A 14,138-nucleotide genomic window follows, 5' to 3' on the forward strand; every position below is an offset into this window, starting at 1 on the left:
ATCTTATTGAAGGCTGTCTTGATACTCAAAGTGAAATTAGTTAGTAGTTTTTCTTTATGGTGTGGCCTTTAGCTGGTTTGGGGATTATTGTTTTGGTGATCTCAAGATACATTTGGAAGTTTTCCTTCTTTTAATAGTTTAAGTAGCTGTGGGATTGTTGGGTCTTTGAAGATGAAGGAAATTCGTTAAGAATCTGAGTGGCGCCCTGGCCAGTTTGGCTCAGCGGTTAGAGCGTCGGCCTGCGGTCCGGAGAGACCCGGGTTCGGTTCCCGCTAAGGGCACGTACCTTGGTTGCAGTTTGGCCCTGGTTGGGTCGTGCGGGTGGCAGCCACTCGATGTGTCCCTTTCACGTCGATGTTTCTCTCTCTCTCTCTCTCCCTCCCACTCTATCTGTACAAAAGGTGGAAAAATGTCCTCGGGTGAGGATTAAAAAAAAAAAAAAAGAATCTGAGTGGGTTAAGTTCTCCACTGCTCACTGGCTGCTCCCCGAGTCCAGGCCCGTCGGCTTGAGAGCCGTGGGGTCTGCTGCCCTCAGTCCACTGCCCGGTCCGATCGTCCCGTGTCTCCCCTGTAGGTACGGGGCCGACGTCGACATCAACCACCACATGATCCCGGACATCCGGCCCCCGTTCTCCCGGCGCCTCACCTCCTTGGTGGTCTGCCCCTTGTACATCAGCGCAGCCTACCACAACCTGCAGTGCTTCCAGCTGCTGCTCCAGGCGGGGGCGAACCCCGACTTCAACTGCAACGGGCCCGTCAACACGCAGGGCTTCTACAGGGGCTCCCCTGGGTGCGTCATGGACGCCGTGCTGCGCCACGGCTGTGAGGCGGCCTTCGTGAGCCTGCTGGTCGAGTTCGGAGCCAACCTGAACCTGGTGAAGTGGGAGTCCTTGGGCCCAGAGTCCAGAGGCAGAAGGAAGGTGGACCCCGAGGCTCTGCAGGTCTTCAAAGAGGCCAGAAGTGAGTGGCTCTAGTTCAGCTCCGACTTGCAGTCTGTTTGGGTCACTTGGATGAACCAAGTTGTATCAATTAAGAAAACCTCCAGCTGCCCAGCCGGTGTGGCTCAGTGGTTGAGCGTCGACCCTGCACCAGGAGGTCGCCGGTTCGATTCCCGGTCAGGGCACATGCCCCGGTTGTGAGCCTGATCCCCAGTGCGGGGTATGCAGGAGGCGGCCAGTCAGTGTTTCTCATATCGATGTTTTCATCTCTCCCTCTCCCTCTCTCTCTAAAATCAATCAATAAATAAAAAAACCAGATAAAACAAAAAATCTCTGGGAGACACCCAACCAACTGAGCCACACAGCCAGGCTCTAGATTGATTGATTGATTGATTGATTGATTTTGTCCTCACCTGAGGACATTTTTGCAATTATCTTCAGATAGACTGGGAGGGAGAGAGGGAGGAAGAGAGAGAGAGAAACACCGACGTAAGAGAGACAAATCGACTGGCTGCCACCCACACGACCCCAACCGGGCCGGGGACAAACTGCAAATGAGGTACTTGCCCTTAGTGGGAACCGAACCTGGGACTCTCCGGTCCGCGGGCCAATGCTCTAACTGCTGAGCAACACCGGGCAGGGTTCTATTTGATTTTTATTATTATTATTATTTTTAATGTTTTTATTGATTTTTTTAGAGAGAGATGAAAGGAGAGAGAGAGAAACATGGATCGGCTGCCTTCTGCACGCCCCCTATTAGGGGTCGAACCCATAACCTGGGCATGTGCCCTGACCAGGAATCGAACCAGTGACCTCCCAGTCCATGGGATGGTACTCAACCACTGAGCCACACTGGCTGGGCTCTTTTTGATTGTTTTTTTAGCCTCACCCGAGGACATTTTTCCATTTTTTGTTCAGATAGGGTAGGAGGGGGTGGAGGGGGGGGAGAGAGAGAGAGAAACATTGATGTGAAAGGGACACATCGAGTGGCTGCCACCCTCACGACCAACCAGGGCCGGGGACAAACTGCAACCGAGGTACATGCCCTTAGCGGGAACCGAACCCGGGTCTCTCTGGACCGCAGGCCGACGCTCTAACCGCTGAGCAACACCGGCCGGGCTCTGTGATTTTTAAATGTTTGCCTTAAACAGATTGCAAGCCCATCTTCTGGGGTTTCCCACTTCCTTTCCCTTGGTTTGGATTGTGTGATAAGTCTAATTTTTGTTAGAGTAAGTCCATAGCTTGTTTATGCATGAACGTTTTGCTAATCAAGTAAAATAGTAACAGCTGGAGAGTCTGCAGCTGGCGGGGCGGGTCCTGTCAGAGGCTCGCTGGGACTCAGAATTGACCTCGAATGCCCCGTGCAGGCTGCTGTGCCCTCCGACCTGCCCCGCCAGCCCCTTGCCACCTGCGTGCTGCGCTGAGAGCTGCCTCCCTCGCAGACTCCGCACCCGTCGTGCTGGTTGCTGGTCCCGGGGGCAGTGGCTGACACACCTGCGGCCCCGGGGGTCCTGATAGGGCGGCGTGGCATACGGCAGAGGCGTGGTGGCTGTTCGGACCAGAGCAAAGCTGTCCGCCTGCCCTCACCTGCCACCCAGCCGGCTCCCCAGGGCTTCTGAGATGGGCCAGAGCAGAGGCCGACAGTGGGGCAGTCGTCCAGCCCTCTGGGCCAGCTCTCACCTCTCTGTCCGCGGAAGTGAGCAGCTGAGGAGGTGCCCAGGTCGGAGGGTTTCTCTGCCCCCGAGGGAGCAGGCAGCAGGCCTTTCTGCCCGGGGCTGGCGCTCTCTGAACTGGAGGCTGGCAGTGGGCACCGTGCGGTCCGCCTGTGGGCCACAGCCAGCCTGTGCTCGTCAGAGTTCGGCGGTGCTGACCCGCCCTCCGTCTCCTTCTCTCCGTGCGCTGCAGGTGCCCCCCGGACCTTGCTGCAGCTGTGCCGCGTGGCCGTGAGGCGAGCTCTGGGCAAGCACCGGCTCCACCAGATCCCCTCGCTGCCGCTGCCGGGCCCCGTGAAGAGGTTCCTGCTGCACCAGTAGCAGCCGAGGGTAGCTGATCTCCGCGCAGGGGGAGGCCCTGGCCACGCTGAGCCTGCTCCTCGCCCTGCAAGCCCATCCTGTGCTGCCCTGACCTCCTGGCCGCTGCGGGCAGACGGCTGTTCCCTGGGCTGTGACTGCATCCCAGGTGCTTGGGCACCGGCCGGCCCTGGGCTGCTCTCGCTGGGAGGCGCGGACACAGGGCCCTGCGCTTCCTCTGTGTCAGGTCCCCGGGCTGAGTGTGGCTGGAGGTGTGTGTGCCGAGTGCAGTGGCGGGGTGTGAGCTGGCTCCCCACCAGCGCGCCCTTGTCTGTCGCGAGGTGGGGCTGCAGGATAGCACCGCTCTGTCCTTCAGAGCTTCCTGCGCCCTGTCCCCACGTCCTGGGGGCCTGGGCCTGGGCCCTGCTGCCTGGCTGGCTCGGCGGGGGCGGGCGCAGCGCTGGTGGCTCAGAGTTCAGCCTTGGCATCCTGGGTGCGGCTTGGAATGTATTTCCCAAGCCCATCCGTGTTGCAGGTTTGTGCCTTTTCGGATGGTTTATTTATATATTTATTTATTTGTGCCCCAATGCTAAGGCAGTGATGCTTTGTTTTATTTATTTCTTGTTTGTTTTTGTTAATCCTCACCTGAGAATATGTCCCCCATTGATTATTTAAGAGTGGAAGGGAGGGGAGAGAGGACACAGTGTTTGGTTGCCACCCGCAGGCTCCCTGATGCTGGAGCCAGGGCCCAGGCTCCAGCCTTCGTGGTCTGCTGTGGCACTTGGTAAGTTCTGTCAACATGTGCTTGTTAAACAGGTACTTTAAAAACGATAGGACAATTCGCCCGGCCGGTGTGGCTCCGTGGATGGAGCGTGGTCCCACGGACTGAGAGGTCCCGGTTTGATTCCCGGTCAGGGCACCTGCCTGGGTTGTGGGCTCCATCCCCAGTAGGGGGCGTGCTTCTGTGTCTCTTTCACATCGATGTTTGTATCTCTCTAAAAAAAATCAATAAAAACATATTTTAAAAAATCAATATTAAAAAAAGAAAAAAGAAAGGGCAGTCAGCAGTTTCTGGTGTATCAGGCCTGAGTGCCATCATTCTAAGTGTTTTTCAATTTCACGAGCTGATTCTTCAAGCGAGCGCTTCATGCAGAGCTGGGAGGAGAGGCAGGGCACCTGCCCAGGAAGCGCCTGTGCGGGCAGGTCGGGGCCAGGGAGGCTGCTCTCAGCGCAGGCGCCGTCCCACCGGGTTCTGCAAGGAGACCACGTGAGGCCGCAGCCCGAGCAGCCTGTCCCCGGCGAGCTGTTCTGTGACTGCTGGACGTGCCTCGAGGTGGCCGGTGACCTTGGGGATTGGGCTTGACCTTGTGCCCGTGGGGCAGTGAGAGCCCTGGCGCCCACAGCTGAGGCCTTGGGCACAGCAGCCCTGCGCAGGTCGGAAGTATGACGCCCGTTACGTAGCTTAGGAAACAGGCTTATTCAGCGCACAGGCTTGTCTTTTATTCTGAGATTATGTTCTTCTGAATTTGGATGATAAAATGACCTTTAATGAGCTGGTAATAGCAATATTTTATTTTAAAAAAAATCTTGGTTGCAAAACAAATTGTTGGCTGCCTTTGTCAAGCTGAGAATTCCTCTGCCCTTCTCTGGGGTCCCAAAGTCAGGGACCCAGCCCAGCTGTGTGCCTGGTCACAGCGGAGACGCCCTCTCGGGTGCTGAGCGTGGCCTGCGTGCTGTTGAAGGTCAGAGCGCTGTCATCCAGGAGTGCCATCCAGGAGCGGGCTGTCAGGTCCTGTGCCCGGGTGGGACGGGCAGCGGAGTCCTGGCGGCGGTGGCCACTCCGAGTCCACGAGAGACTCCTGTGGATCCTGTGCAGAGTGTCCTCCTCGTCCTCGGCAGGCGGAGCTGGAGAGCAGGGAGCTTTAGAGCGTCCTCGCTCAGCGTCCGGGAGGGTGTCCTTTCTTTTCAAGGTGCTTCGGTTTCGGATCCCCACCAAGTAGTGTGCGACTGTGCACAGATCGGGGTGAGTGTGGTGTTTGTGGCCCCCGCTGTCCTGCGAAAGCAGGGTGCACTGCCCCGTGGCCAGCCTCCGTCTGGGGGCAGCTCCGCGGACACGCCTCTCCCGGCTCTGCTGAGGGTGTGCGGTGGCCGGGGCCTGCGTCCTCGCTCTTGTGCGGGTGGGGCTTTCGGAGTATGACGGACACCTTGGATGTGTTGCTGGGACTCTAATAAAGGCTTTGTCCCCTGCAGTCCCTCCCTCCGGCGCCTTACTCTGTGGGCCACCCTGCGTGGGATTGGCCTGGACTCTGTCGCAGCTGCGGGAGCGTCTGGCTCTGGGAGGCTGCTGGCAGTTTGTCTCAGCGGGGCCTGGACCGGCGCTGGGCTGGCGCTCCAGGGAGGTCCCCGGGTCGCACAGCTGTCCCGCTGGGCCACTTTGGGTTTCTGGCTGGAAGGGCGTGTGCCCTGAGAGCGTTTGACCCCACAGTGCTGGGGGAGGTGGTGGGACCGGCCTGTGGCTCATGCTGCCCGGAGGTGGGCTGGGCGTGAAGCTGGGGAGGCCCCGGGATCGAGTGGGCGGAGTAGGTGTGTTCGTTTCCCGGTGAGCCCCACACGTGTCTGTCTGCTACTTCAGGTACTTCCTTCACCCCCGCCCCCAAATGGTGGCTCACGCCCCACAGAACCGTGTGGCTGCAGGCTGGTGTCCTTCCTGCCAGCTGTCCGTCTAACAGGACCATGGTCGCCACTCCGCCTCCGTGCCCTCGAGTGCTGCTGCCACTCATGTCCACAACCGGGTGGGGTTTGAATGAAAAAGGCGTAAATCCACCAGGATGACTGTAAGAAGCAACGTTTTAGAGCCTCAGAGGAAAATGGATGAATGGTGACCAGCCCGGCGGCCCCTGAGCAAAGGACAGTGAGGGAGACGAGAACCGCGGGAGTCCTGTTTGCTGCTCGGCTCCCGCAGGCTCTGGCTCAGGCTCCCGCAGGCTCAGGCTCAGCTCCCGCAGGCTCAGGCTCAGCTCCCGCAGGCTCAGGCTCAGGCTCCCGCAGGCTCAGGCTCAGCTCCCGCAGGCTCAGGCTCCCATAGGCTCAGGCTCCCGCAGGCTCAGGCTCAGGCTCCTGCAGGCTCAGGCTCAGGCTCCCGCAGGCTCAGGCTCAGGCTCAGGCTCCCGCAGGCTCAGGCTCAGGCTCCCGCAGGCTCAGGCTCAGGCTCCTGCAGGCTCAGGCTCAGGCTCCCGCAGGCTCAGGCTCAGGCTCCTGCAGGCTCAGGCTCCCGCAGGCTCAGGCTCAGGCTCAGGCTCCTGCAGGCTCAGGCTCCCGCAGGCTCAGGCTCAGGCTCAGGCTCCCGCAGGCTCAGGCTCAGGCTCCCGCAGGCTCAGGCTCAGGCTCCCACAGGCTCAGGCTCAGGCTCCCGCAGGCTCAGGCTCAGCTCCCGCAGGCTCAGGCTCCCGCAGGCTCAGGCTCCCGCAGGCTCAGGAGTGGTCCACGCCTCTGGAAGTCGCTGTGACACCCATGAGCGGGGCTGGAAGTCCAGTCAGGAAGCAGCCCTGCTCTTCCCTGTGGGCAGGTGCTGCTGGGTGTGTGCCCCATGCTCCACTAGTGTCCGGGCAGTGGGCAGGGGAATCTCAGCCCAACCGGAAAAACCTGGGATGTTAGTCCTGAGTTCAGGAAACCCTCAGAGGGCGGGGGCAGGGTCTTGTCAAAAGCTTCCAAGCCCACGACAGAGCCCTCCTCTGGGAGCCGGGCTTCCGCTAGCACGTGCAGAAAGGGCCTTCCTGTCATCAGCTTCCGAGCTCTCAGGGCCTCTGCAGGCCGGGCCGGGAGGAGGTTGGGAGGGCCGAGCGGTGTGTCCTGGGAGAACGGCCGTAGCTCCACCACCCACTCCATCGACCTGGACCTCGGCCGCCTTCCAGCAAGTTCAAGGTCGCTGCATCCCAGCTCTGTTGCTCAGATGTTGGTCCTTTATGTGGAATTTGGCCCGATGCAGGGCTGAGGAAAGGCACCGTCTTAGTTCTCCCTTGACGTTTTCCAGTCTGTGGGAAGGACGGTCAAGCTGCTTCCTTGGGAAGCACTGAAAGGGACAGGCCAGCTACTGAGTGCGGGAAGGAGGGACCACCAGGGAGAGACTGGGAAGGGGGGGTGGAGAAGGTTAAGAGGGAGGAACTGCTAATCGCAGCACTAACTTCTCTGCTTCCTCACAGTATCAGGATTTTCCAAGCAGATGTACTTGCTTCCCTGGGTGCGATGAGCTGAGCCTCCGAGCCTCCGGCTCCTTCGTGAGTGGGCCTGTCCCCGCCCACAGCCCTGGTGTCGCCCACTTCTTAGGCTGTTTCAGGGTTAAACAGGAGCACGGGGCGGGGGCAGGAGCGCTGTGTAGTGAGGGGAAAGGGCACTCTCGGACCCAAACCTGCCCTCTGGGAGGTGGGACTGGGAGGGGGCAGGTCTGAGGGGCAGGTAGGGGGGAGGGGCACCCAGCAACCTGGGGCTGAGGGCAGTCAGCCAGGCCGGAGGGAGAGGGACGAGGCTGGAGAGGCGGGCGGTGGGGACATGCGTGTCTGCTGGGCCAGGTCAGCACTTTGGTCCTCACCCCAGGACGAGGCAGGAAAGTCACTGTGGGCCTGGGGTGTGGAACCGAGTGCGCTGGGGGAGTCAGCCTCGCCGTCCAGAGCGGGTCCATGGTTCGGCTCTGCAGGGTGGTGGAGAGGGCCCAATCCGCGGCTTGTTTGGAAAGTAAGGTTTTCCGAACTTGGGGACTGACCGAACGTGAGAGGTTCGGGAGAGGAAGGTGTCAAGGGCCGAGATGGATTTCCTCCTCACGCGAGTGGACAGAGTCTCACCGTTCCTTGAGATGGAAGCTCCCACTTGAGGCTTGGTCCTGGGCCGCTGAGACCCCCAGGGGAAAGTTACTTGGAGAGACCAGTTTGGAGTTCAGGGCTGAGGTCTGGTCCGTTTCCCACCCTCTCCACGCCGGCTGCCTTGTGACTTTCTGTTTAGTTCCTCCCTTGGGAGGTGGACTCCGCTTTCCCGACCCTTGATTGGAGGTTCAACTCTCTTCCCTATAAACAACAAAACAAAGACACACACACACACCCCAAATCCTTTCCACTCCTGGTCTGCCTCCCGCTACATCCCTTCCCTTTCTTCCCTGCACGATGCTCCCACCCGGCGAGGCCCTTCAGGCGCGGTTCCTGCAGCCCTGCTCCTAGGGCCCGGTCCTTTGAACCCAGAGAAAGGTGCCTGCTCCCTCCAGTCAGCAGGGCAGCTGGAGGCCACCCACGGGAGGCATCAGGGCGGGGGAGGAGGGCACAGGGCTCCCTCACTGGTTCCTAGCCCGGCAAATGTTGGAAGTCCCTGGGCTAGGTCTCAGGGGCTGGACATGATTCTTCAGGGCCCTGCCTCTGCCCTCTGGCCTCTGGCTCCACCCTCCCAGTCCACGCCCCCTTTTCTGAGAGGTGGTACATATTTGCAGTTGGAGTAGTTTTCACAGCCTTATTCCTGCCAGTAGAATATTTGGGGTCCAACAGAACACCTTTAATTTAGTTCTATTTCTGTCCCTTTCAGTTTAGACTGCAGTGTTTTTGCTGATATAATTTACTCAAAAAATTTGTGGGTCTCCTGTGTATCTCACTGGGGTTTGCCCTGTTAGACAGAAGCTACATTATCTTTTCTAGATATACCTTCAAGCTCTGTTTCTTCCTTGTTTGTGTTTCGTTTGCTGTACTTTTAAAATCTCTTGAAATGGAGACTTTGGTAAATCGATTTTTAGCCTTCTTTTGTGTGCATTTAAACATGCAAATTTCCCCGTGAGCATGATTTCAATGCTGATTTCATAAACTTTGAAGTTATTTTTATTTTTATTAATTTGAAAATATTTCTAATTTCCATGATTTCTTATTCACTCATAGGTTATTTAAAAGACTATTTAAATTTTTCTTTTACCCTCACCCGAGGACATTTTTCCATTCTTTTGTTCAGATAGAGTGGGAGGGAGAGAGAGAGAGAGAGAAACATCGACGTGAAAGGGACACATAGAGCGGCCACCACCCGCACGACCAACCAGGGCCGGGGACAAACTGCAACCGAGGTACGCGCCCTTAGCGGGAACCAAACCCGGGTCTCTCTGGACCGCAGGCCAACTCTCTAACCGCTGAGCCAAACCGGCCAGGGCTAAAAGAGTATTTAAATTAAAAAAATATATGTTTTTATTGATTTTTTTAGAGAGAGAGGAAGGGAGAGAGAGGTAGAAACATCGATGTGAGAGAGTAACATTGATTGGCTGCCTCCTGCATACCCCTACTGGGGATCGAGTTTGCAACCCGGGCATGTGCCCTGACCGGGAATCAAACTGGGACCTCTCAGTCCATGGGGTGACCCTCAATCCATTGAGCCACACCGACCAGGCGGAATTTTTCTTTTTTAATCCTCACCCAAGGATATTTTTCCATTGATTTTTAGATAGACTGGAAGGAAGGGAGGAGTGGGGGCGGGGGGGGGGGCGGGAGAGAGAAAGAAAGAGAGAGAGACGTTGATGTGAGAGAGACACACATGATCCCGACTGGGGCTGGGGGTTGAACCTGCAACCCAGGTATGTGCCTTTGACCAGAATTGAACCCATGACCCCCATGACCCTTTGGTCTGAGGGCCGATGCTCTAACTGCTGAGCCAAATAGCCAGGGTGAGTATTTGGAATTTTTTATTTTTCCGCAATTGAGGCTTAATTCCACTGTAGTCATAAAGTACAGACTATAATCTGTATGTTTTCAATTCTTGGAAACTGTTAAGATTTCAAGTTCTTGCTCAAATCTCCTATATATTTACTAATATTGTTTGCTTATTCTATCCATTTTGGATATTTATTAAAATATTTCATTTTGACTGTAGTTGCAACTCTTTCCTTCTATTTGTATAAATATTTGCTTTACATATTTTGAGCCTATATTACTAAGTGCATATAGATTTGAACTTGTTATGTCTTCCTGGTGGATTGACCCTTTTATTATTATGAAATATCCATTCTTATTAATGCTTCTTGGTTTTGAGTTTCATTTGATATTATGTATAACTTTCATAGTGTTTACTTTTATTTATTTTTTAAAATATGTTTTTATTGGTTTTTCAGAGAGAGAAGAAGGGAGAGAGAGATAGAAACATTGATATGAGAGAGAAACATCGATCAGCTGTCTCCTGCACGCCCCCACTGGGGATCAAGCCTGCAACACGGGCATGTGCCCTGACGAGGAATTGAACCAGGACCTCTCAGTCCGTGGGTTAACACTCAATCCACTGTGCTACACTGGCCGGGCATCTTTTTAAAAAAGTGCTTTTGCATTCACATTCTCTGTATATTTGAGGTGTATCTCTTGTAAGCATCATAGAATTAAACTTTGTTTTATCCAATATGATAAATTGTCTTTTAATTGACATTATTTAATAAACTTACATTTATTGTAATTATTGATATATTTGGGCTTAAGTCTACCTACCACCTTGTTAGTTTTTCTTTGTTCACATGTCAAATGTTGCTTGTTCCAAATTTCTCTTAAAATGATTTTCTGTATTTTCCACCTGTATTTAATTTCTTACTGCTATAACTTCCAATGTTCTAATTCTCTCTTCAGCTGTGTATAATCTGCTTTTAAAGTCATATGTTGAGTTCTATCTATCTATCTATCTATCTATCTATATCTATCTTGAAGGATTGGTTCTTTTTTTTTTCTTTTTCTTTTTTCAATGAGGTTTAATGTATACATTGTAAAATGTACCAATCCTGTGAATTGTTACATACACACACACACACAGCTATATCTATATCTATACATTGCTCCATATCTAAATGATTACCACCCAGAGCAGGATGTTTTATGTTCCGAACACCCCAAAGCCTCCCTTACGTCCCTTACATTTGATATTCTTCTCAAAGATAAACTCCCTCCATCACCATGGATTAGTTGTATCTATTTTTGAATTTCCTACAAATGATTCCCATTGCATGCACTCTTTTGTATCTGACTTGTTCACACAACATTATGTCTGAGAAGTACCCATGCCGTTTTGTGTAGCAGTAGTTTTTTTTTTTTTAATTGCTGTGTAGCAATATGTTACACAAATTTAGTGCATTTTATTTGTTCATTCTTCTGTTGGTAGGCATTTGTTTCCACAAGCTTCCCTTTTGACCTTTTTATCTTGGTCCTGTGTGCAATGTGTCTAGGGATTTTCGATCGAATGACGGACATTGTGAGCGCACATTGTTGTGGCTCTGAAGGGTACCTCCCTTTAGAGAGCATTTGCTCTTGCTTGTGCCAGGCAGCTAGATTCGGGGAAGATGAATTAATTCAGTCAGGTGGTGAGCTGACTTGAGGTGCTTTTGAGTTTTGTACGACCAAGTCTATTCCTGGATCATCCTTGTCCACAGGCATGCTCCTTGGTGCCCCCTGAACCCCAGGTATTCCGCAGTGAGTGTGCCAGACCTCTGCTGGGCTTTTCAGACTCTTGACCTTTGTTTCCTCCAGGGCCAGTCAGCTTCTGGGCCCGTCTGCAAACCAGGAGATAATTGCTGCCGAGTGTTGGGCTCACATCTGTGCATCTCCCTGGTCCCTTAGGTCCTCAGGACTTGGCTGACTCAGTAGATTTGAACTCCATTGTTTTTCCCCCTCATCCCTGTGAGATGAAACTGCTTAACTTCTCCCATAGTGGCCACCTCTGGCTTGGCTGCTAATCCTCCCGAATCATGTTGCTCAGGACTTTTCACACTCCTGGAGGGTGGAAGCAGCAGGCAGTGTCAGACTCATCGCGGCCAGCCCCCTTTTCCCTGGGATCTTTCTGTCTCATCCAGCTTTTCTTTCATTATTTTGGGGGGAGGGTTTTTGTCTGATCAACTTGTTCTATCATGCCCGAGCAGACTGATGAATAATCCCAGACTACTTGTTGCAGCAGTGGTTTGCATTTTTACAAGATGATTTTTAAATTAGATCTTCACAACTGTCCTGGGAAGCAGTTAGCTGGGTTCTTGTCCCTGCTCCACAGAAGGGGACAACGGGGCCCCGCGAGAGAGAGTGGCTGATGGAGTTTCCATAGCGAATGTGTGGTGGCCCATCTTACTCAGCACTGAAATCTGCTCGGCCCGAATCGTGCTCAGGGAGCAGGAGGCGCAGTCAGTGGACAGGACTGGAGGGCGGTGGTTCCATTCCTGAGCTGGAAGGAAGGCGCTCAGTGACGCATGGTGCAGGTCGCTATGGAATGTGCCAAATGGAATGTGCCAAGTGGACGCGGTTATTTCACTCGAAGTGACCAGAAGTCCCAGCAGCAAGTAAGATGCTCCCCATGCAGCAGAGAGGCCTCAGCACCTCCTTTGAGAAGCAGGGCTGCGGGCTCCAGCCCACAGCAGACGCAGGACCCGGGGCTGTGGGCGCCCTCTGCTGGTCGCTGACCCCAGAATGCCTGTTCAAACATAAGGGGTAGCATCTCAAGGTGAATCCCGCCGGCGCTTATTTTTGTGTGTGTGCTTTCTTATTTATATTTTTTGTTAATCCTCACCTGAGGATATTTTTTCCATGTATTTTTATTATTTTATTTTATTTATTTATTTATTTTTTTATCCTCACCCGAGGATATTTTTCCATTTTTTGTACAGATAGAGTGGGAGGGAGAGAGAGGAAGAGAGAGAGAGATAAACATCGATGTGAAGGGACACATCGAGTGGCTGCCACCCGCACGACCAACCAGGGCCGGGGACAAACTGCAACTGAAGTACGTGCCCTTAGCGGGAACCGAACCCGAGTCTCTCCAGACCGCAGGCCGACCCTCTAACCGCTGAGCCAAACTGGCCAGGGCTTTCCATGTATTTTTAGAGATAATGGAAGGGAGGGGTGAGGAGGAGAATGAAAGAGAGAGTAGAGAGAGAAACACCAATTGGTTGCCTCCCGCATGCACCCTGACCGAGGAGGAGGACCAAACCTGCAACCCAGGTACCAGGTATGTGCCCTTGACTTGGAATTGAACCCATGACCCTGCGGTGCGTGGGTCGGTGCTCTAACCACTGAGCCACATGGAAAGGGCTGTGTGTGCTTTTTAATTTTAATTCATTTTTTTAAATCCTCACCTGAGGACACTTTTGCTTTTATCTTCAGATAGAGCGAGAGGGAGAGAGGGAGGAAGAGAGAGAGAGAAACATTGATGTGAGAGAGACACATTGAGTGGTTATCACCTGCACAACCCCAACCGGGGTCAGGACAAACTGCAACTGAGGTACGTGCCCTTAGCGGGAACCGAACCTGGGACTCTCTGGTCCGCGGGCCAACGCTCTCACCACTGAGCCAAACTGGCCAGGGCGTAATTTTAATTTTTTAACTTTATATTTATTGTCGGTAATTTTTATTTTTCATTACACTGTGCTCTCTGGGTTGTTTTGCATTGGCTTCAGGTGTACAGCGCAGTGGTTAACAGTCATGCTTTCGACACCCACCTGTCACCACAGTTATCGCGATGTTATCAGTCATGTTCCCTGTGCTGGACTTGACGCCGGTGACTATTCTGTAGCTGCTGATTTGCATTTCTTAATCCCTGCACCTTTTCCACCCAGCCCCCCAACCCCCTCCCATCTGACAACCACCGGTCCTTGGTACACTGGGACGTTTACTCATTTGTACCTCTTGGGAGTTGGCTTTCTGTGTGTGTGTGGGGTGTCTGTGGGGTGGGTTGTGTGTATGTGTCTCTGGGGTGTGTGTGTGTGTGGGGTGTGGTGTGTGTGTGTCTGTTTTATAAAGAAAACAAAGTGGCGTTGAAGCAAGTAGCTGACCCCAGACACGACAAAGCTAGAGGAGTTCATCACCACCAAGCTGGTATTACAACAAATGTTACAGGAACTTCTTTAAGAAGAAGAAATTAATCTATTTCTTCTAAGCTGTTGAATTCGTTGGCACAGAATTAACTGCGCGTTTCCTCATTGCAGTCGCTGTCCTGGGAAGGTGGCAAGTCCTGGCTCTTCTGTGCCTAGCATGCTCTCGCGTGTTCCCAGCAGTCTCAGTAGGCGTGTGCTTCATTCCGGAAAAGAGAGAGTGGCCTCACCCACCACGTTCACAGTCGGAAGCCAGTCCCAGTGGGGTGACTTTGCCCCAGGGGACAGTGGCCCTGGCCCAGGCATTTTCGGTGACCACACCTGGGGGTGTGGCATCTGGTGGGTGGGGCCAGGGAGGCT

The 14,138-nt window shown here is 53.8% G+C and overlaps 1 protein-coding gene across 1 annotated transcript in view; it reads left to right on the forward strand.

Annotated features, from left to right (window-relative positions):
• Nucleotides 1-3,338, forward strand: part of ASB1 (ankyrin repeat and SOCS box containing 1) — a 28,565-nt gene extending 25,227 nt beyond the window's left edge. Inside the window, exons 4-5 of the mRNA XM_036253375.1 lie at nt 575-960; nt 2,844-3,338. Of these exons, the coding sequence (XP_036109268.1) occupies nt 575-960; nt 2,844-2,971 (514 nt within the window). The 3' untranslated portion in view covers nt 2,972-3,338. The remainder of the gene's footprint in view (nt 1-574; nt 961-2,843) is intronic.
• Nucleotides 3,339-14,138: the final 10,800 nt, after the last annotated feature.

The sequence above is a fragment of the Molossus molossus genome, unplaced genomic scaffold (genome assembly GCF_014108415.1).
Source record: "Molossus molossus isolate mMolMol1 unplaced genomic scaffold, mMolMol1.p scaffold_m16_p_11, whole genome shotgun sequence".
NCBI lineage: Eukaryota > Metazoa > Chordata > Mammalia > Chiroptera > Molossidae > Molossus > Molossus molossus.